Below are 23,088 nucleotides of genomic sequence, written 5' to 3'. Positions count from 1 at the left end.
AACTTGTATGAAGAAGAAGATGGGTTGTTTAGAAACTAACAGAGATGGAAGTTTGTGACACTGGGAAATAAAAAAGGAGGGTGGTTTCTATGAAATTGAAATGAAGGTTAGTGTGGATGATAGGAAGGAGAAATTAAAAATAACAATGGAAAGAGAAGGAAGTTGGAGTTTAAACTGGATGTTAAAAGGTGAGTTTACGTAACATATTACATATTCGGATTATGATATCCGAAAATATTTTCATCGGATATCCATACCCGATTACTATTTATTCGGATTTCCTTATCCGATAACTTATTTTAGATTTATTTTTATTTAAAAACAGATTTATTAATTTTAATAAATTCAATAGAAATTAATTTATATTAACTAAATATTATATAATACATTATAAACTTATAAAAACTCAACATAATTTTAAAAATAATTATAAACTAATAAAATAATTAAATAAATAATATTATTTAATTTTTATACAACATATTAAATTTGAGTCGGATTTTGACATCCGAAATTATAAGCATCGGTTATCTATATNCGATTTATATAAATTGAGATTTTCATTTTTAATAGCCTCATCTTAAGTTTATTTTTATTTAAAATAGTTTTATTAATTTTAATAAATTCATATAAATNAATTTATATTAATTAAAAATTACATAATACATTATAAACTCATACATAAAATTAAAAATAAATTATAAACTAATATAACAAGAATATAATTTAAACATGAAATAGGGTGCAGGTTGTGGGATTTATTAACAAATGTGAAATGAGGAGAATAGAGAATGTAGAGGGGTGGAGACGTAAGAATGCATGTTTTCTTATAGGAAGAAAAAAGGAGTGTAGTCAATAAGGACAGAAATTTTCAATAAACAGAAAATTAACAAATAATCATTTAATTAATAAGGCGTATTTTGGGAAATTGAAGGTGCAGGATGGAATGTTTGGAGGTGCAAGATGAAACACCCTCTATTTATTAAACATTTTCCAATATTTAATTGATCCATTCTAGAATAATAAGAATACCAAATAATAACGTTGTTATATATTTTTAAACAAATATTTTTCATCAAATATTAAAAAAATCGGCGTTGAGTAAAATTTAAAAGGATTGTCAAAATTTTAAACATGTTAGACAGTGAATGGAATAATATATATAAAGTACAATTTATAATATCGAATTATTTTTAATATGAGAAGATTTTGTCAATTATATATTTTTTAAATATTTATGCTCTTAAATTATTAATCATGTTAATTAATTAATTTTATAATTTCATATCATATTATTTATTTTAATTTATTCACTTACTCTTTTGCAGACGTGAATGATAAAGAAAATGTTAGAAAGGACTAGGACTCTCCTTTCAATAATAATTTAGTCTGTGATAAATGATGCAATAATTATTTTATTTCATATCTGAAATTGTTGAAACTAAAATTTAATATTAAAAAATAGAAAGGAAAAGGTTAATTTGTATAATTCCGACAAATAATTAAATTAAGAAGGCCAATGTAAACGTTTTGGAGACAGAAGTAGACATGCCCTTTTCATGCTACTGAAAAAATGGCGCCTAAATCCCCAATTCTCCTCTGCTAATGAAACGAAAACGTTATTTTCCCCAAATCGACAGAGTTCACCATAGAGCCTAAATCCCAAATCCCTAAAGCGTTTCAATCCCAAGAACCAAACCCTGACGGGAGCCCATAACCTAGGAAATAGGGTGGCACTAAGAAAGCCGCGGTCACAGTCTCGCTGCTTCGCCGTTGAAGGAAAACCTCTGATCCTTACTTCGTTGGGTGCGACCATTCCTGTAAGTGGTTAATACTGTTTTCGTAGATTTAGCTTGTCTTGCTTGTGTGTTGGCTTGCTCTCGCTGTTAGCATAAGTTTAATAGGGTCATGGGGTGAAAAGAGTGGTCCTTTTAATGTTAAACTTTTTTGCTTCATCATTTTTGTGCAGGTGGGTGGGATATTAGTAGTAACGGTAGGAAGACTCCCATTTTCATTCATATGATCTAACTTACGTTTTCTTTTTTCCACCGAAAATAATAACTTATAAAGAGTTTTCTAGCGTAAAAGTGGGAGATGGAAGATGCAAGCAACATACATTTTCTTAAGCATATTAATAAAGTTTACGAGTTTGATTCCTAGCATCATAATTACTAAGAGGGAGATTGTTGTAGGTGGTAGGCAAGGTGGGTCAAGTCATAGTCTTATGGCGTTTTGGACTGTTATATTCTCCAGTAGAAAGAGTTGCAACCAGATTATTAGCTATAATTTTGGCCGAGTGTAATGCTTGATTCAATTAGTTCACATGGATTTTGGGCCATAGATTTATATTCGACTTTTTTATTAGATCTGACCATAATACTTCGTTTCTTACTTTTTCTATATATAAGATTACCGCCAAGTAATGCACAACATTCTGCATCAGAATACCCTAATACTTGAGTATTTCCCACCAACTTCCTATATCTCTTTGGGTTTGAGAAGATTTCACCTTGGTCTCTCAGTTACTTCTAATTTAATTCCATAGGATGGGCTTACAATTTGCCAGACTTGTCTCTCCTAAAATGTCAAGAGAGTATTTTCCTTATAAAGTGATAATGCCTTCTTTTGATTGCACCACTTTAATACCAAGAAAGTATTTTAGATATAAACTACCTTTCGGTTGAGGGAGAATAACTTTTATGCCCTTTCTTAAGGTGTGAATATCCCAAAAGGACTGTGTTTGCAAAAACCTTGTCAAGGACACCGAGAGACATTATGAACAAAATAAGTACCCTCAAACACACATGGAGAGAAATGATATAGAAGGTCGTTTGGAAAAATTATTGGGTGAGGAACTTTATTTTCAAGAGAGGAAGAAGGCATGCTATTGATTATAAAATAGGCAGTGAGGATTGCATTTCTCTAATGATGGAAATAAACATTAGTATTCAACATTAGAGAGTGTGCAATCTCAAGAAGATGTCTATTCTTCCTCTTAGCTATACCATTTTGTTATGGAGTGATTGGTGTAATGTTTCCTTGAAAGATAAGAATGAATAAAACACAACAGAAAAATATTCCTTAACATTATCACTTTTGAGAATTTTAATTATCTTCCAAATTGGTTCTGGACCATCGCCTTTTTATTGTATGTTTTGGAAGTCATTCTTGGCTTCCGGAGGATTTTTTTTGTTAAATGACTTTTGGATTATGTAATCCGAAAGTTTTTTTGGATTGCACAATTCTAAAGACACTTTTAACTTCTGGATTGTATAATTTGGTAAAGGTAAAGCTGGAATTTTTATACTCATAGGGGTGCGGGAAGAAAAGTGTGGAGGTGCAGGAATAATTTGCATAATTGTGGGAAGATAGTTGAATGTATTTAAGCTCAATTAGTTCAACAAGAGTAGGCCCGTGTTGAAGTTACCTTGTCAGTACCAATGCCTTGAATAAAAAATTCCTAGGTTACTTATTCTGTTGTCATTCATTTGATCTATCATATTCTTTATACTAGAGTTTTGCTTTCTAGATAGGATTGACGTTGTGGGTTGGTTTTCTGTATAATACTCCTTTTGCTTGAGACAGTTTTTTCTTGGATTTCTAGTTGTTATCTGTTTTATTATTCAGTTTGTTGTGACCCCTTTGTTTCTGGATTTGGTTTTATGGATGAGTATATGCAGATGAGTGCTGTTGCCGATTCTCCTGTGCATTCATCCAGCAGTGATGACTTTGCTGCATTTCTTGATACTGAACTTGGTGCAAGTTCACCTGATTCCTCACCAGTTAAAGAGGCTGAAAACGAAGATGAGCTTGAGAGTGTCAGGTGCTCTTCATTACCTGCTTTATTCTTTTTATTGTATGTTCTCTGAAAACCAAGATAATGTACTTTATCAACATGCATAACTTCAGTATTACTGTAGGGTGTTTATTTTGAGATGCTCGGTGGAATATTTAAGTGTTTGGTTCTTCTCCCTGATAGCTAGTTTTGGAGGGTTAGTTCCTCGAGTGCATCTCAGATTGTTTGGTTTTGATAAATCTTGTAAGATCACAACAAGTGGTTTTAATTACAACGCGGTGTTACTTAGATGATAGTACAGTCACTGAAATAAGAATTTGGTATGGTTATCTTTTTTGCATCCTTCTTTCCGTCGTTTCTCGTCAACTATTTTATTGAATTTATATTACTACTTGTTATGCATATTTAATAACTAACAGCAAGTATGCTTTATGCTAGTTTTGCTTTGAATATTTTCATCTTCTATGAAATCTTATTTTTACTTGTAGTCTGTTGAACTATGAACCAATTTGCAGTCCAAGAGGGCAAGAATGATTTTAGAGTTCATGCTTCTGGTGTATTTATGTTGCAGATATCATTGTGAGAGATAATGCTACAATTTTTTTATTTCATTTTTTGGTTAAATTTCACTAAGTTATACTTTAATTTATGAATTAAAGCAGAATTAAAAGACGCAAAATTGAAAGCATTGAGGAAACTGAGGGGTCTACTTCAGAAGGAATCATCAAACAGAATTTAGGTAAGTATAATTGCTTTAGTTCTTTCCTTGATTATCTTTGGAGGGAACCAGAATCCTTCGCACAACATTTGAAGCTGAGCATAAGTAAAAACATTATTACTCCACTGCTTCTCTTTAGAGTGAGAAAATCAATTTTTAAGGAAGTTTGTGCATTTCTTAGTTTTATCGTTGTATAAATCTCTTGAACTAGTTCACCGGTTGAACCTAAGCTTGTCTAAATAGCATTGCCAACTTTAACTTGCTTCAGTCAAATAATTGTTTCCTACTTCACCAAGAGACATTCATAGTTCTTTTTTTAACTAATTCTGTCATTTCTTATAGACAAATGATACACAGCAATCAGGTTCCTTTTCCAGTCCACACTACCTTTCCTTTGAACTGATGTATAACAATAACTAGATTTTATACTTATTTGTAATGACTCATCTGCGCAACTTTCTCATGTTTGTATAACTATTATTATGGTTTTTATACAACTTTCCATTTTTGTCGTTGTTTGGTTACTTTTTCTTTTGTTGCAGAGGCATCTGTCGATGTAGATGTATGTGCACATCCTGGCTCGTTTGGAAGTATGTGTATAAGATGTGGGCAAAAGTTGGATGGGGAATCTGGTGTGACATTTGGGTACATACATAAGGTATCCATCTGTTTGAGATGGTTATGCTATGGAATTCCAAATTTAGTTTTAGATAGTTGTTACTGCTACATGGCAGTTTTTGCAATTTACGTCACCGTTGGATTAACCTGAAATAAGCTGTACAATGTTAAATAGTGATTTCGTGGTTTAATGGTTATCTATTACGAATAAAATGTGTAGTGATGAACCTGTAGCACCACTCATGGGATAAATTTTTGTTTTAAAAATTCTTATAAGAAATAGACATTTGGGCACATACAGAAGGTATGCATTGTTTCAGATGTTTATCTTATGGAGTTACAAATTTAGTTTTGGATAGTTGTTACAGCGTGACACAGTTTTTTGCAATTCATGTCACTCGTATTATTCTGAAATAAGTTGTAGAACAGTAAATAGTGATTTCCTGGTTTAATGGTTGTTTGTTATCTATTAAGAATAAAAAGTGTAGTGTTGAACCTGTAGTACCATTCATTTAGGATATGTTTTTATATTTAAATTCCTATAAGAATTAAAATATGATTTGCTGGGACATTCATATATAAGTGTTAAGTTGAACCAATGGATTATATGTGCCACCAGAATTTGATGGTGTTTGTACTATAAAGATTATAAATATCCTCTAATCTTTAACATAACATTTACATAATTTGTTAGCAAGATGGTTGGCTAGTAAACATAATCTAGGTTGCTTAATTTAGCCAAATACCAGTTTATTAAACATGATGGAAAAATTCTATTTCCAGGGACTGAGACTTCATGATGAGGAAATTTCTAGATTACGCAATACAGACATGAAGAGTTTGCTGTGTCGGAGAAAACTCTACTTTGTTCTAGACCTAGATCACACTCTGCTAAATTCCACTCACCTTTCTCATTTGAGTCCAGAAGAGTCACATTTGTTTAATCGGACAGATTCTCTTCAAGGTACGTGTAAATCAATGTGCTTATGCTTTTGGTAAATGGTAATTGTATTCTAAATCTGCAGTTTTGCTTAAATGTTTTTTTTCGTCAATCATTTCATTGATATCAGTTAATCTATTTGGCCATTGCAATCTCGTCTTATTATAAAACTGACTGTAGATATCTGTTATATTACTACTACTGTGTGATTAGATAATCTTTTACTGAAATGTATGCAGCATGAACCTTTTGGACTTGGTTTGTTAGAGTGTGTGGCAGGGGAATGAATGAGTGATTTCTGTCTATTCTCATATTTCTTAATCTTGTGTTTGTTGATTGCATAAGATTACTATCATCGTTTCTTTTTCCATGCTTCATCTAACATGTCATATATAGAATCTAGTTATGCCCTTGTTAAGAATGGGAATAGAAATGGAGAATATCATTTTATTTTTTTATGCAATTGCAACATCTATGTTTCATCTAACATGTCATAAATAGAGTCAAGTCATGCTGTCCTTGTTAAGAACGGAAAATACAAATGGGAAAGAAAAGAAAGATCTTATTGGATTGGATTGGATGGATAGAGCAGAGTATAGGAGATCTCTCCTTCTAGGATTTCCCTTCACAAAAGATTACTCCATTCACAAATTCTCCAATGGTCCAAGATAGAGTGGATCCTTTCCCCTTGCACCCTCCTATGTGTTTAACTTACTAGTCCCGAGACTAACTAATTAATGTCCTAACTTTCTCGAAAAATGACATTTCTTATATAGTTGAAAGTTCTTTGAATAAATTCAACTTAAAGTCTAGCATTTTTTTTTTTTGTAAAATGAAGCTTTTTCAGTACTTGTAGTTCATTGTGTGTGTATTTTCTCTTAACTTTTCCTTTATTTCAACCTTTGATGTTCTGGGTTCTTATTACTTCTTATTGTGGACGTTGCGTTTCTGAACTTATATGTAATGGAATCAAATCATAGATGTCTCTAAAGGTAGCCTCTTCAAATTGGAGCACATGCATATGATGACCAAGTTACGGCCCTTTGTCCGATCATTTCTGAAAGAAGCAAGTGAAATGTTTGAGATGTACATATATACCATGGGTGATAGGCCATATGCATTGGAGATGGCTAAGCTACTTGATCCTCGAGGAGAATACTTCAATGCGAAGGTTATTTCTCGTGATGATGGTACACAGAAGCATCAGAAGGGTCTTGATGTTGTGCTAGGGCAAGAAAGTGCGGTCTTAATTCTTGATGATACAGAACACGTGAGTGCATTGCTCGTTTTTTATTTGTAGTGCTGAGTTAATTAATCGGAATGTTTGTTTGATAAAAAAAAATTCACGTGGAAGACTATCCTAGAGTATTTTTCTTTTACTCTATATGAATGACATACTGGTTTGGCATGTCCTATGAAGTCAATTGCTTTTTTTCTTTTTTATAATTAATTCAGACGTAATGGAAGAAAATATTGTATATCAATTGCTACATGCCTTCCTTTCAGCCGTTGTTAGCAGTCTTGTATGGCTCACAACTTCGGTCAAACTACTTCTAAATGGATATGTTTCAATTTTAATGAAATAAACGAAAAATGAGTGTATAATATGAATAAAAAAGTTATACCCTATACTAGAGTTTGTTATGAAAAAGAATCGCCTTTGCTTGAGTCTAAAGGTCTTTCAGAAATCATTTTGCATATCCAGTGATTGTGCTTTTTATCCCATGTTATTGAGAGTATTCACTGAGTTTGTCGATAATTAATATCCATCGTGGAATCTGGCTAATCACCTTTATTGAGGTCTCCCTTCCAACCACATTTTTTATTCTCTCTATCTTTATTTCTTGTGTCTGAGGATCTTGCATAACATTGCCCCTCCCAACAGGATTTTGAAGACAACTTGAATGGCAATTTTAACTGGGCACTACTGATCATGTGGTGCTTGAACTACTATAACTGTCATGACTTCCTATCTTTCTCTTGTGAGGTTTTAGTGTAATGGTTTGCCTGATAATGGTCAACATTGGACCCTTTTTGTTTAGAAATTGAATATAATTTTTTTTTTCTATATAGAAACCTCAGTTTAAGATGTTCTATGATGTACCCGTATAATGAATGTTTCAGGTGCCATTTGTCATTTTGAAATTATGAACTAAATTGTCTCTTTTTAACGGGATGTATGAAAATGCTGCAGGCATGGATGAAGCATAAAGATAATCTTATACTGATGGAAAGATACCATTTTTTTGCTTCGAGTTGTCGGCAGTTTGGTTTCAATTGCAAATCCCTTGCTGAACTGGGAAATGATGAAGATGAAACTGATGGAGCACTTGCAAAAATTCTCAAAGTGCTCAAGAAAGTACATTGCAAATTCTTTGATGTATGTTACTTCTCGTATTGCCATCCCGATTACATGTTTGCTATTTCTGATACAATACTAAAATTGTGTGGTGGGGAATTCTTTGTAGAAACGTCAAGAAGATCTTGTTGACCGAGATGTGAGGCAGGTAGTCAAGTTACTCATATTTGTTCATCTTATTGCTCTCGTTATGTCAGTGGAACTATTCATTTAGTTTTACAATTTCAATGTGTGATTCTCTTGATGAGTTCCTTACAGTCAATTCATCTTTTCAAGGTTTTGTCATCAGTTCGAAGTGAAGTCTTGGGTGGATGTGTAATCGTTTTCAGCCGTATTTTTCATGGTGCATTACCATCTCTGAGGAAGATGGCAGAGCAGTTGGGAGCTACTTGTTTGACAGAACTTGACCCATCTGTGACACATGTAGTCGGTACTGACGTTGGTACTGAGAAGTCCAGATGGGCAGTGAAAGAAAACAAGTTTTTGGTTCATCCCCGATGGATAGAGGCTGCAAATTTTTTTTGGGAAAAGCAGCCTGAGGAGAACTTCATTATCAAGACAAAGCAGTAGTCACTTTTCTCATCAAACACTGCTCTGTGTTCGTAGTAGTTTTCTTAACATAGCTGTCTAAGTATCTGAAAGGATATCTAGCACCCAACCAACAACCTTCTGACTGAAACTTGAACCATTTTACCATTATTTGTATAGAAAACTTGTTTTTGCTTTTGGACTATTTCTTGTGTCACGGTGGTATTCGTGCTTACAGTGAAAGTTTTGAAGAGAAGGCCTAGAAAATAAGTTTTATTAAGAGCATTATTTTTCATTTGAGCTCATCGGGTTGAAGCAAGACAGTGATAAAATGATTGTCTGGCCAACTCGAGTTGTACGACAAGTGTCACAGTATTTCAGGGAATTACTTGAATCCTGGGTTGAATTTCTCCCTATCTTCTTCCTCTGTAATGAGGATTGAGGTCTCATTGCAGATGGGATGTTTGTGTTGGGGGAAAAATCAAGTAATCTTGGTTTTCTGATCAAGAATGTTGTAAATTACACATTATTGATCAATTTTTGACGTTATTTTTTTCATTTGTGTTGTGTTCAAAAGCATTGTAAGAAGTCATCGATTCCACCAATGTGAAAAAAATTTCAAAAGGAGAATCATTTATCTACTTTTTAAAATAAATAAATGTCAGAAAGTGCACAAGTAAAAAATGAATTGTTATTATTTAACATTTTTTATGAAGTTTTTAAATGTTTAAACACGTGATTTATTTTTTGTTCAAATATATGTTTTATCATAATTTTATATTATTTTATAGATTTAAATACTGATTTGATTTTTATTTTTGTTAAGTTTATTGAATTTATTTGTTATAATTTTTTTTTTGTTTAATTTGATCTTTAATTTTTATCAATGTTGTTTATTTTAGTTTGTTTAAATAATTAATGTTCAGTTTATGATTTTTTTTAATTTTTAATTTTTTTGAAGTTTTAAATAAATGTTAATGTGTAAGGTCCCATAGTCTTCTGAGTGAGGGTCATTATCACGTATTTGTATTTTATAGTTAATTTAATTTTTATGTTGGCTATTTTTATTTAATTTAATCTTAATATTTATAAAATGAAAGAATTTTATTTTTTTTTCAAATTGTGATAAAATTTGATTATTATATAATTGTTATATTAATATTTTTATTATAAGGTTAGAATTAATTTGATATTAGAATAAAAATTTTAAAATGGGGAAACAAAATAAAAATTAAGAGTCAAATTGAAAAGAAAAGTATCATGAATAAATTAAATAAATTCAATAAAAATAGGAAAAAAAGAATTAAGCCAATTTTATTAGATAATGTGTAATATAAGTTTGTGTATACATAAAGTTTCTGTAATTACCCTTTGTTGAACTGTGAAGGGTAGTTGAACCCTTTGAATCCCTCTTTTGTGGTCTTAAAAACATTGATTTGTGTCCTTTTGTTTTGTAATGATTGGATGAACTGGTGCTCTCCACATCCAAAATTCCTTCGTATATATCATTTTAAAAAAATCTATAAAATTAACAACTTTATAGCAGACCAAGAATTCTGGCTTAAAAATAAGATAAAAATGTGCAATGAATAGACAAGAGATAAGAAACTAAAGTATGATTATAAAGTTTCTCCCATGCATGCATGTGTGCTGTGCCTTAACAATCTAAACAACCACATGCCACATTTTTTCATTTCTTCTTTTTTATTATTTTATGATATATTTTTACATTTATTTGATACGAAATATAAAAATAAAATAATTTTAAAAATATAAAATTTTGTATTTTAAAAAAAATAAAAAATAAGTAAATATAATATTAAATAAATATAAAAAATTTAAATGTAGGAAAAGATATTTTTCTATTCTCTAAAACCAATCCAAACTTCCCATTACTTCTAGCTCAAAATCAAATACATTTTGATGTTGAATAGCCAAGAATTTGGAATCCTACGTCAAATCTGTATGGGTATAGCACGTGGAAAGTGTACTAATTATGCCTAATGTTGGCCCAATGTTGGGTTACCCACTCTTCTAATTCTAACATTATATCATCAACTTCCCTTTTCAGGATTTTCTATCTTCTTTTTTTTTTTTTTCAAAATCATAATGTTAGAATATGATGATCTAGGATACAATACAAAGTTAAAAAATTACTTGTGAGAAAAAAAAAAAAAAACTCTTTTTTTGTTTTTTTATTGAGTCCAGAATTTAATTTTGTAAATTATGAGAGGTAGTGGTTAACATATTATGATGAAAAGGTAGAGAATGGTTAGAAAGAACATCCTCAACCACTTGTTTGTTACTCTAATTTACAAAATAAGTTAAAACATAAGCCTTGAACACTCAATTTATCATTTCAAATCATTACTTTCCAACATCATATGCAACACAATTATGCTACAATACCTATTATTGATCACATAACTACAACATAAACACCTGTTAGACATCATTAAAAACCAATTAAGCTTTGTAATTTTCTTTTAGAATATATTCTCTTTATAAGATTGATAAGATTGTTAGGTGTTGGAAGTGGATGTCCATATCATATCAAAATCTCAACCCAATTATTAAATTACATTGCACACAAAAAGTTGGAATAATATATAACAAATGAACTTACTATTAAAGTTGCACAAAATTTCCAATTCCTTTTGTTCCTCTCACTAATAAAGAAGTAAAATTATTGAAATTTGATTATCTGAAACTTTTTAAGAATTATTCACACACACTTACTTTATAGTAACATTGCACGAAAGCAACTTAATATTTAAAATAATTATTTTTTATTTCATGTTTAGTAAAAATAATTTCTTAATTAACAAATAAACATTTTTTTCCCTTTAAAAAAGATTTACCATAGAAATATTTTTTCGTCTTCTTTTTTTAATTTCTTTTATTCCTTAATCTAATGAAAACAGGTGTCACTGGAGAACGTGAGCGTGGACCACTATATCAACATACACTATAGGTGAAGACAAAAGACTATGTCTGGTCATTGTCAACCACAAAACTTCACAAAGGATAAAAATAACTATTTTTCCTATAAACTAAAATGAAATTTTTATGAAATAATTTATAGAATATTTGTTAAAAAGTTTTATTAAATTATTGTTTTCTAAATTTAAGACTTAATTCAATTTTAAGAATATATAAATTTAGGTATATTTAATCAAGTTCTTACAAACTTATTTTTATTCAATTGAGTATTTAAAATATTGCTTTATTTTCTTATAAATATTTTGTTTGACTTTATTATTAACAAAAGAACATAATTGTTATTTATATCCATCCATCCATCTGTATTTGACTTATTAACTGATTTATGTCTTTTCTTCTATTTTCTCTAACTAATTAGTTAATATCTTTTTCAAAAAGAAAAAAGGAGTTGAAAAAAAAATTAATTAAAGAGAGAAATAATAACTTTACACCAAATAGTATGAAAAAAATTATTAATATTTTATTAGTGAGAAAATTAAACTCACTATTTTTCTCCTTTCTTTTAAACTTTATCATTTAACCATTTTAATAATTTAATAAATAAATTAATGATAAAAACATAAATAATAACTATATTATATTATTGACATGACATTTTATTTTCATTTTTTTATTTTATTAAATCCTAGATTCAACAAAATAAAAAATAAAAATAAAAAGGTGGTCTTGTGTCAAAGGACCAGTGTTGTTGAGAAAACACGTTTCTCTAGGCTACCAAACACTGAAGATAAACATGTCACAAGTTTTCTTTTTATTGAAAAAATAATATCTTCTTATTTCTAAAATATTGCATATGATATTCAGCCGGTTAATTTGTGTTTATTCCAGTTTTTTTTTTTACTGTGTATTTGTTTAGCTTGTTTAGTTAAAAGGTAAATAGTTTCATATTTTTTTAATACAAATTTTATTTATGATAAATTAAGTAATTTTCAAAATTAGTTTATTTAAAAAATAACATCACTCCAAATTTTAAATTTAAATAAAGTGATTTAAGAAAATGACAAAAGAAGTAGAAGTGACAATGTTGGAATAATGTGCTGGTGCAGCATTTGGCTCTGTGTAATAAATAGAGGGCCCCGCACAGCTCTATAATTTCAAAATCAAATAAAACAAATTTATTTTTGTATGCCATTCAATTTATGTTAGTTCAAATTTGGTCTATTTTGTTACAAAATCATAAAAACTTGCCAATATAGCTTAAATGAATCTAATCAGAGTAGATTCTAAAAACCTTTGATTGAATTTTTTTGTGACATTTCAAATTATATAAAATGATAGAATAACAAGTATTATAATATGATAAAGCACTTTTTAAGATGTAAATAGAGTTATAAGTTTAAAGTCATTTAAAAATTGATCATAAATTTAAAACTTTACTCATAAAGGATGTATTTTAAAATAGATAAGTCAATTAAGAATGATCCTAAGCATTAGGCGGTTGCACCTTCTTCATTCTCAAGTGCTTGCTCTAAGGGCACATCATCAGCTATTGCTCATGTTCAAAGGATTGGATGATCATCGCAATGGAGAAGGCAAACACATACAACACACAATGCAAAGGTAAGTTGGGTTGAAAAGCATGCAAGATAAGTCCAAATTCAAACTAACATATACATAACAGCATGTACACAAACAAGCAAGAAAACATTCTATCAAGTTATACATTAAATGGAATTAACTATCATTTTATACAAACACACACACAGCATGCAAAGACCATAACACAATACAGATTAAGACCGAACGCATTTTGTTGATACCAAAGGCCGACCACGTGATTTGACCATCCAGACTAGTATGAAATGTCAAGTTCTATGGGTTTGTGCACTTGTGGTAGCCTCTACTGCTTTGCAAAGCCATTGCCATGGGTTTCACCCTTACCACACACACAAGTGTAAGTCTGTTATCACTCATCTTGGGCCATACTGGAAGCACCCAAGATTAGGACCTCCTGCTATTCTCACCACATGACTTATCACTCTCTATTTAAGCATTGATGGTCATTAGAATGTTAGGATAAACCTCATAAGGACACTCCGACCATTCATACGTTCAATCACAACAAACTACAGGGCACCATCATGTAACCTCCCTTGAGGATCATGAAATTATGTCCAATAACCATACTTTTCACTTTTACATTGCATACAACACATATATAATATTAATTACACTTCATAAGACCACAAACAACCCAATAAGTCATCAAAAATTGTTTGAAATCATCCCATGTACACTACCAGACAATAATAGTTCTAGAAGAACCATTAAACAACACAAAACCCAGTGAACTCAGACAAAGAAAATGACTTTGAAACCATCACCAACAGTTTCGGAAGGGTCAAAAACCCCTGGGAAGAACTAAAGAACATCCAAAAACCACCCAAAATTGTACTGGATGAATTTTCGACGACAATAATCGATTATTATATGTAATAATCAATTATTTAAGAGAACTTGAAGAAAATATGATGCTCTGACTAAAATAATCTATTATTACATATAATAATCGATTATTCTTATCAGTATTTGACAACAACCTTATTTTTCTGGTTCTGATGCATCTGAAACACTTTGATGAGTTTCTAACACTCCTATGTTGATCTATATGATGAATTAAATTTGTTTGTCTGACCCTAACACTTCCTAAATTCATTTCCTATTAGTCATGTATTGATTTCCACCTAAAAACGAAGAACTCTTAAACTATGGACCTAAATTTGATTCCACCACTTTAAGTCTAATTTTGATCATTTTAGGGACCCCAGTAGGTCCCAATTTACTTACCTAGGTTGTCTAAATACTCTAGCACAAACCAATACCCTAAATCTCCAAATTCATACTCTCATTTTCTTTAGATTAGCCTAAAACATCGTAAACCACTACACTTTTCATTTAGAAATATATATAACATATTTCCCAACATTCAATTGCTTAATTACATCATTTCAAACTATCCAACCTCGTTCATATACATCAAATTCACACTTCACAACAGAGCCAACCATCTTCACAATTCAAATGGCAACAATTATCTCATATCAATTTTAGTTATCATCCAATCTGGCATAAAATCAACACATGCATTATTTGATAATGTCTATTAAAAACTAACTTAAGCATGCAAGTCATTCACAGAACAAAAAATAACTCCTAGCTTCCCTTACCTCTAGTGTAGACATAATGAAATAGAACCTCAATTGCTCTCTTACTCTTCACAAGGAAATTTTGTTAGAACCACCTATAAATTATCAATTGATGATAGAATGGACTTCTTTAGAACTTAATGTAAACTAATAATGGAGAAGAGGCATTAAGAGTTATATGCAACAGATTTCCGTTGCATATCTACAACCCTAAGATGAATGGAAAGGGAAAGAATGCTTACCGGATTGGGAATACTAAATTGATCGGTGAAGGTGGGAGATTATCAAAACTCAAGCACAACCTAACCGAGAGACAATAGAAGATTAAAGTGAGAATTTAGGGGAAGGAGAAAAAGTTTGTAGAGAGAGGGAGGAAGAAATAAGCTCAGAAAAAGTTTAGGGAGAGAGACGTATGCATGAAAAGTTTCAGCGTTTGAAAAATTTTAGTTCATATAACATGAGAATCCTCCACGTTTTAGTTTACCTTTGCATACACTTGTCCCCAATTCTTCTTCTGAATTTAATGGTTATTACATTTTTAATATATAAAATTTCTTTGTGGGTTTAATATTAAATAGATAAAAGAATAAAACAATATAAAAATGAAAAGTTTATAAATAATGTATAAATTTTTATAAAAAAATGTATATTTTTATTAATATTATTTTGTAAGTTTCAGCTGGTAATTTATACGATCTTGTAACATGTAATCACAATGAGAATTAATTAAGTTGTGTCTATTCAATTTTGTAGTAAAATGCATGTGATATGCATCCTTAAATTGAATTAAAGTTAAAATATTTGAATTTGAGGTATAATTGTATACAATCGGTGTATTTTTATTAAATTAGAGTATTCCAATTTAGTTAAAAATGAGCTATTACCATTCTTTATGTGTATATTTATTATTTTGGATTAATTAGTATAATGATGATTAAAAATAATAATTGAAATATGAAATGTTTTGAATTAAAACTCATATCTCTTAAATGATAAAACAATGTTTAAACAGTAAGCAATAATTGTATGTACAATTTAGTGTTTTTTAGTGTAAAAATGAATGTTCCAGTAATTAAACATGTCAAATTGGTAGAATACTTATAAAATACATACATATATATATATATATATATATATATATATATATATATATATATATATATATATATATATATATATATATATATATATAAGTCTGATGCATGGTACAAACATATGGGGAGATACTTATAAAATAGATAACCTAAAGAAATTCACCGAAGAAAATGATAAGTTAAAAAATTGGTAGAATATATCTAGATTGATTACAAATTTATACGCACATGTATACGATAACTTAATACAATTATTTAATTAACACAGCTATAATAATTTATTACAAAAATGATACAGTTTGATACTATTGGAATAAAACAAAAGGGTCTTTATTATTATTTTGTTAATGTATCTTATATAACATTTTATATAATAATGTAAACTATTAAATAAAACATTATAAATTTTGGTATTGTATAACATATACATATAAATTATACAAAATATTTATTATCCACAATAATAACTATACTAATATTTTATATACATAACATAAAAACTTAAAGGTTTTTTCTACAAATAAGAATACAAAAGACTAGATAAAAAACATAAGATAATAGATGAATTAGTGTTAAAAAAATCTACATATAACAATTTAAAATATATCATATATTCATGGTTCATATAAACATACATATTTATTTAAATAAATTTAAACTCAAAGAGAGATGTAATATTTATAATTTGTTGAGTCCCAAACGAGTTATCATCTACTATTTTCGAAGTTAATCTTTTTATCCCTAAGACACATATATATTTATGTATAAATATATATTACAAAAGATTGATAATGATTAATCCCAACCAACCAAAAAAATCAATCAAAAGCATGTAATAATATGATGTGATGCTCAATGTCATTCTTCTTGTAAAATGGTTCGTTCAATAATTACAAAATGGTTCACTTCATGAGACCATGTTGTCACTCAGCGAGACCATGTTATCATTCAGCAAACTGAACCTAAAATGGTTATAAACCTATAGTGGAAAGTGATGTTCAATGGTGTCTTATCACCACTCAACGTCGGACCATTTGCAAAAATGGTCACTTAGTAGAAAAAGTAGCGCTAAATGGTTTAGACCTGAGACAACTCTACAAGCATAGAATACTCTATTTGATCCTACTAACAACAAAAACATGATCAAGAGATATGGAACCATCAACAAAGATTCTTATTGAAGACTCAAATGTCACATACAAACTAAGATAGTTTATATGCATAAAAAAACCCAAAAAATTAAGAAAAAAAACATAAATCAACTTACATTTTATTTAGAAATTGACAAGTTAGATTTAAAAACCTCGTATCATAAACTACTTATGCGTGATATTTAAACATAAAAACAATGAGTCAAATATCTTCTAGAAATGTTAGAAAACTATAATAACAAAAATATAGAAAAATCATATAGTTTAAATAATAAAATTTATTTATATAAAATTATTTATATCTATAACTTTTTAACATTAAAATAATCAAATCTCAATAAACTTTATTTTCCATACTCTTTCATCTTAATTCTTTCTTCATACCATCTTTGTGAATAATGTAACCGAGTTAAAATTCTCTCTTTGAATAATAATATTATATAAAAAATTTCATAAATATTAAATGTTAAATATCTTATATAAATTATAGTTAATTCGCACATCTAGATTAAAAAATATAGTTTATTTAATTAAAATTATTTCACATGTATACAATTATTTAATTAAAACCCCATAATAATTTATTATAAAATGATACAGTTTGATCCTGGTAAAATAGAATTAAAAGGTCTCTATTATCATCTCATCATTTATTATTTTTTATTAATTTCTTTTCGTAAAAAATACACTTGACCAGTATGAGATATTACCATTCCTATATAGTATGTATTTAATGAATACCTATAACAGTCAATACAAATCATTAAATTTAATTTTTGTCCTTTCCTATAACAGTTTGAAATTAAAACCAGGCATATAATTATAAATAATTTATTTTATATATATATATATATATATATATATATATATATATATATATATATATAGGACTGTTTAGTCTGTATGGCTGGTGGGTGTCATACATGAAGCGCTTACAAAATATTTTTATAGATGAATCGACGAATAATATGGCCGTTCCTTTTTTTAATTTCAGTATCATTGTGACAAATACTGTATACAGATACCTTGAAATAATTTGGAAAATTATATTGAGAAATTTCAACATTGTCGAGACCAAATAAATTATGTTAAAAAATAAACACGTGACCCTAACATATTCTTCATAAATAAATAGATAAATAAAATGAAGCTTACTTAAAAGATATTTATTTTAATGAAATTATGACACGATACATTCAACAGTATTAAAGTACATGGAGACATAAAAGAGAAATTATAAATTAAAATGTTAATAACTTTCTAGTATACAAACATTTATTATATCTTGCCACACAATTAATAAGTATGTTTAAAATTTATATTAATATGCCAAAAATCTCATTATTTTATATTTTAATATATTACCAAGAAATTAAATTATATTTTACATAAATTTATGTTATTTTTATCTAAATACTCTATTAACTAAGGCCTTAAAATAACCACAGTTACATTGAAAGAAATTGAATCATTTCTGTCTCGAACTACTAGAGAAATAAATTGAAAAATAATTATAATTATTTCTACATTGAATATTAATTAAGATAGCTTTTATTATTTAAAAAAAAAAAACTCAAAAGTTAAGTGAGTAAATTATAAAAGTAACATATTTTTTAAATGACGGTACTCTATTAAAAAAAAAAAAGAGAGAAATTATCATTGTAAAATCTGTTTAATGTATGGATCAATCTGCATAAATTTTCTCATACGGTTCCTCTACTGCTTGTACAGAAATGAATTTTAATTTATAAAAAAAAAAAATTCTGTTAGCTTTTTTTTTTAAAAAAAAATAATAGAAAACGCATTCAAATATAATATTTTGTTATGTTAAGATATTTTTTGGACGGAAATTAAGGCGAGTCATAAGAAGACACGTATGATAAATAAATATTTTCAATGAGGAGATAATAATGGTATTAAGTAAAGTAATATATTTTGTATAAAAGAAATAATAATTTAGTGACGTATTTTTTTGTTTGTTATGGAAATGCAGTAATGAGATTGATCACGGCAGGATGATCCGTGGCCATTGATTAAGCAAGGTCCTAACTAGGAAGTTTGTTTACCGCCACAAAGACAGAGGCACAGAGGGGGGCCCTGTGTGCTCACACACACCTGACCATAATAATTGTGAGAGAAATAGCTTTCACAATTAATAAGAAAAAATAAACTTAATGAGAATTAGGAAATGTTAAAAGAATAAGATAAAAATAGAAGAGGAACCTCGAGATTGATGGATGGATCCGACGGTGTGGCTTGATTTGCTTAAACAGTGGCATCTGGTGTGGTGTGGTTTGATTGAGTGGGCGAAATGGAAAAGACAAGTCCATGATGGAGTGGTAGAATCGTCCATACACGTGTTGGTTTTGTGGACCGTCAGATCTAAATGAGCGCTATAAATCTCGAAGAGGAAGCACTGTATTTGAGAAGCTGAAGAAAATTGAGTTGAGAAGAAACAATTATTGAGTGAGTGATTGAGATAGGATTTATGAGTGGTGGCAACTGCAGAGAAGGGAATGCAGAGAAATGAGAATCCATTGGTTCACTCCGTCTGAGGCAGGTGGCCCTGCCAAACGAAGAACATCCGGCAGACATTGCCATCGTAAACATGTCGAAGACGGGTAGTTATTAGCTATATTCTCATCCAATTTCCAAATTCCCAATTTCAATATCAAACAAACCCTAATTTCTGCTGTATAGGATAGTTTTATTACTGTTATTGTTATAGTGTTGATTGAGGAAGGATGAGTGAGAAAGAGAAAGGAGTGGGCGAGGGACAATCGACGTTGTTGCACGGGAAGTACGAGCTCGGTAGAGTGTTGGGGCATGGAACGTTCGCGAAGGTGTACCACGCGCGGAACCTTAAGACGGGGCAGCACGTGGCCATGAAGGTGGTGGGGAAGGAGAAGGTGATAAAGGTTGGGATGATGGAGCAGGTAAAGAGGGAGATCTCGGTGATGAAAATGGTGAAACACTCCAACATCGTCGAACTCCACGAAGTCATGGCCAGCAAGTCCAAGATCTACATCGCCATGGAGCTCGTGCGCGGCGGAGAGCTCTTCAACAAGGTCTCCAAAGGTCGGTTGAAGGAGGACGTCGCCAGACTCTACTTCCAGCAGTTGATCTCCGCGGTCGACTTTTGCCACAGCCGCGGCGTCTACCACCGCGACCTCAAGCCGGAGAACCTCCTCCTCGACGAACACGGCAATCTCAAGGTCTCCGACTTCGGACTCACCGCCTTCTCCGACCACCTCAAGGAGGATGGACTGCTGCACACCACGTGCGGCACGCCCGCCTACGTGTCGCCGGAGGTCATAGCGAAGAAAGGGTACGACGGTGCCAAGGCTGACATATGGTCGTGTGGGGTCATCCTCTACGTCCTCCTGGCAGGGTTTTTACCCTTTCAGGATGATAATTTGGTTGCCATGTATAAGAAAATTTACAGAGGAGACTTCAAGTGTCCACCTTGGTTTTCAGCGGAGGCGAGAAGGCTTGTTACCAGACTCCTCGACCCCAACCCGAATTCCCGGATTAGTATAAGTAAAGTCATGGAGTCTTCCTGGTTTAAGAAACCGGTGCCGAGGAAGGTGGAGGAGGTGGCGAAGGTGGATTTGGAGGAGATGTGTGAGAGGCCTGCCACCATGAACGCGTTTCACATAATCTCGTTGTCGGAGGGGTTTGATTTGTCGCCCCTGTTTGAGGAGAAGAAGAGGGAGGAGATGAGGTTCGCAACGGCGGGGACGCCCAGCAGCGTGATATCACGGCTGGAGGAGGTGGCGAAGGCGGGGAAGTTCGACGTGAAAAGTAGCGAGACGAAGGTAAGGCTTCAGGGGCAGGAGCGTGGGAGGAAGGGAAAGCTGGCTATTGCGGCGGATATTTACGCCGTGACACCGTCCTTTATGGTGGTGGAAGTGAAGAAGGACAATGGAGATACCCTGGAGTACAACCAGTTCTGCAGCAAGCAGCTTCGTCCTGCGCTTAAAGACATCTTCTGGAATTCCCCACAGAATTCCACACCTGCAATAGTGCTTGAATGAATATCAATGTCTCAGTCTCGTTATTTTTATCTTTTTCTTGTTTATCAACTTTGAGTTTTTGAGACATGAAGGTTATTTTGTTTAAATTCTTAGGAATCAGCAACAACGTTGTGATGGTAGATTGATTCTGTGATGTTTTGTGTGAATTAAGAGTTGTGTTTCTGTGAAGAGGAATTGGTTATTTGATTGCATCACCATCACCATCCCACACCTACGAGAATCAGCCGAACGTCGGTTTCGTTGGTATAACTGAAACGCCTTAATTCTATTTGGTTAGCTAGAAATGTCACGTGAAATCCACTGCATATTCTTCGTCTTATTCTTTGGAACTTAGTATAAATTTTAAAACTTCAAACACCATTCAGCTAACTTTTTCCTTCTGAAAAATACTTCCCCTAATTAAATTTTTATTTTTCAAATTACTTTCTCAACAACACCTTCCACATTATTGACATTTCTAACGCTCCTTCAAAACATCATTTTAGGAAAACAAATATCAAACGGTGGTAAAATAGTAAAATAGAGTTATAAAAAATATTATTTTGTCTTTTTTTAAGCTTATAATAAGGTTAGTTTTTGGGTTATTTATATTTTCTATAATTTTATTTTTATTTCACCGAACTTCTTGTTAGATAGTATGTCCGTGAAGGATTTAATGGTATAACTTTCAAATCTTCATCTGTCTAAAGATGTTAAAAATCATTTCCCAAAACGTAACACGTTGTTGACGTAGTCGAATCAAATAAAGTTTTCTCACGAGTAGCTTTTTGAATGATTTTGTCCATATATATGGTATATACAATTTCACAATTTTCACATCTTCAATTTAAATTATTGTGCTTTCTCAAAGTATATATGTGTAAAAGTCTATAAAATAATCTTTTAAAAAGTGACTGTGTATTTTAAATAATAAAATTTATTTATTTTAATATAAAAAATTCATACACAAATAGAATTTTATTTAAGAAGTTTTATTTTCTAAATGATAAAACTGTCGTCAATTTAAATAAAGGATTAAAAATGTTTTTGTTTATTAATTTTTTTAATAAAAAATAGAATTAGTTTATTTTTGAAAATTTGAATTAATTTAACTTTTTTAAAATGGTGAATTTAGTTTTTTATAATTAAAATTTATTAATATTTTTTTATGTTTCAAACTTATTTTTCAATTAACACTGAAAAAAATATATAAAAATTATAAACAACTGAAATGTTATAATAAAACGTTAAATAAATTTAACAAAATTTAAATAACAAAACTAAATTAACATGTTTCTAAAATTAAAAAAGTAAATTAAACCAAAATTTTAAAAAAATATTATAAAATTTATATCATCACTGTCCTTAATATAGAAATAATATAAAAGTACTAGTTTATAGTATTATAAAATAAAGTTGAACATTCATGATATCATTTATAATTGTTAGATATTTTTGTATTCATTTATACTTCAAATTTGATAGCATGTAAAAACAAATAAAAAAAATCATAAGATAAGATAATTTTCATATCATTCAAATTAATAAAAAAAATTGATGTCAAGCAATTAATTAAAAATGAATATTTCACACTTAATCAGGCAAAAAATTATAATAAAATCACAATTAAAAATATTTAAATTGAAAAATACTTAAAATTTGTTTCAGTTCCTAAAATAAAAATGTTAAATGAATTTCACATGTATTTCTGTACTTTTT

General features: G+C 30.2%; 2 protein-coding genes across 4 annotated transcripts; both read left to right on the top strand.

Annotated features, from left to right (window-relative positions):
- Positions 1-1,514: 1,514 nt before the first annotated feature.
- Positions 1,515-9,518, top strand: LOC106765464 (RNA polymerase II C-terminal domain phosphatase-like 4). 3 transcript variants are annotated; one of them, XM_022783833.1, is made up of 9 exons: positions 1,515-1,820; positions 3,681-3,823; positions 4,456-4,535; positions 5,057-5,172; positions 5,916-6,096; positions 7,053-7,342; positions 8,267-8,452; positions 8,541-8,575; positions 8,708-8,891. In XM_022783833.1, exons 2-9 carry the CDS (start codon positions 3,681-3,683, stop codon positions 8,748-8,750), a joined length of 1,074 nt encoding a protein of 357 aa, XP_022639554.1. In that variant the 5' UTR covers positions 1,515-1,820; the 3' UTR covers positions 8,751-8,891. The 3 variants fall into 3 exon arrangements, with proteins under 3 accessions (XP_022639554.1, XP_022639553.1, XP_014505586.1); XM_022783832.1 differs by having other exon boundaries at positions 1,517-1,820; positions 8,541-8,579; positions 8,708-9,518; XM_014650100.2 differs by having other exon boundaries at positions 1,518-1,820; positions 4,459-4,535; positions 8,541-8,579; positions 8,708-9,518.
- Positions 9,519-19,768: 10,250 nt separating this feature from the next.
- On the top strand, positions 19,769-21,581 carry LOC106768763 (CBL-interacting serine/threonine-protein kinase 6). The gene has a single exon (XM_014654071.2). It carries the CDS (start codon positions 20,098-20,100, stop codon positions 21,388-21,390), a length of 1,293 nt encoding a protein of 430 aa, XP_014509557.1. The 5' UTR covers positions 19,769-20,097; the 3' UTR covers positions 21,391-21,581.
- The last annotated feature ends 1,507 nt before the right edge of the window (positions 21,582-23,088 follow it).

The sequence above is a fragment of the Vigna radiata genome, chromosome 7 (assembly GCF_000741045.1).
Source record: "Vigna radiata var. radiata cultivar VC1973A chromosome 7, Vradiata_ver6, whole genome shotgun sequence".
Taxonomy (NCBI): domain Eukaryota; kingdom Viridiplantae; phylum Streptophyta; class Magnoliopsida; order Fabales; family Fabaceae; genus Vigna; species Vigna radiata.
This window is presented reverse-complemented; position numbering and strand designations above follow the sequence as displayed.

Excerpts from the sequence above, each read along its gene's own strand:
- LOC106765464 (XM_022783832.1), top strand. The coding sequence starts at position 3,681 with ATGAGTGCTGTTGCCGATTCTCCTGTGCATTCATCCAGCAGTGATGAC. Across the intron at positions 4,536-5,056 it reads AATCATCAAACAGAATTTAG|AGGCATCTGTCGATGTAGAT; the intron begins GTAAGTATAATT and ends CTTTTGTTGCAG. Across the intron at positions 7,343-8,266 it reads TTCTTGATGATACAGAACAC|GCATGGATGAAGCATAAAGA; the intron begins GTGAGTGCATTG and ends AAAATGCTGCAG.
- LOC106768763 (XM_014654071.2), top strand. The coding sequence starts at position 20,098 with ATGAGTGAGAAAGAGAAAGGAGTGGGCGAGGGACAATCGACGTTGTTG.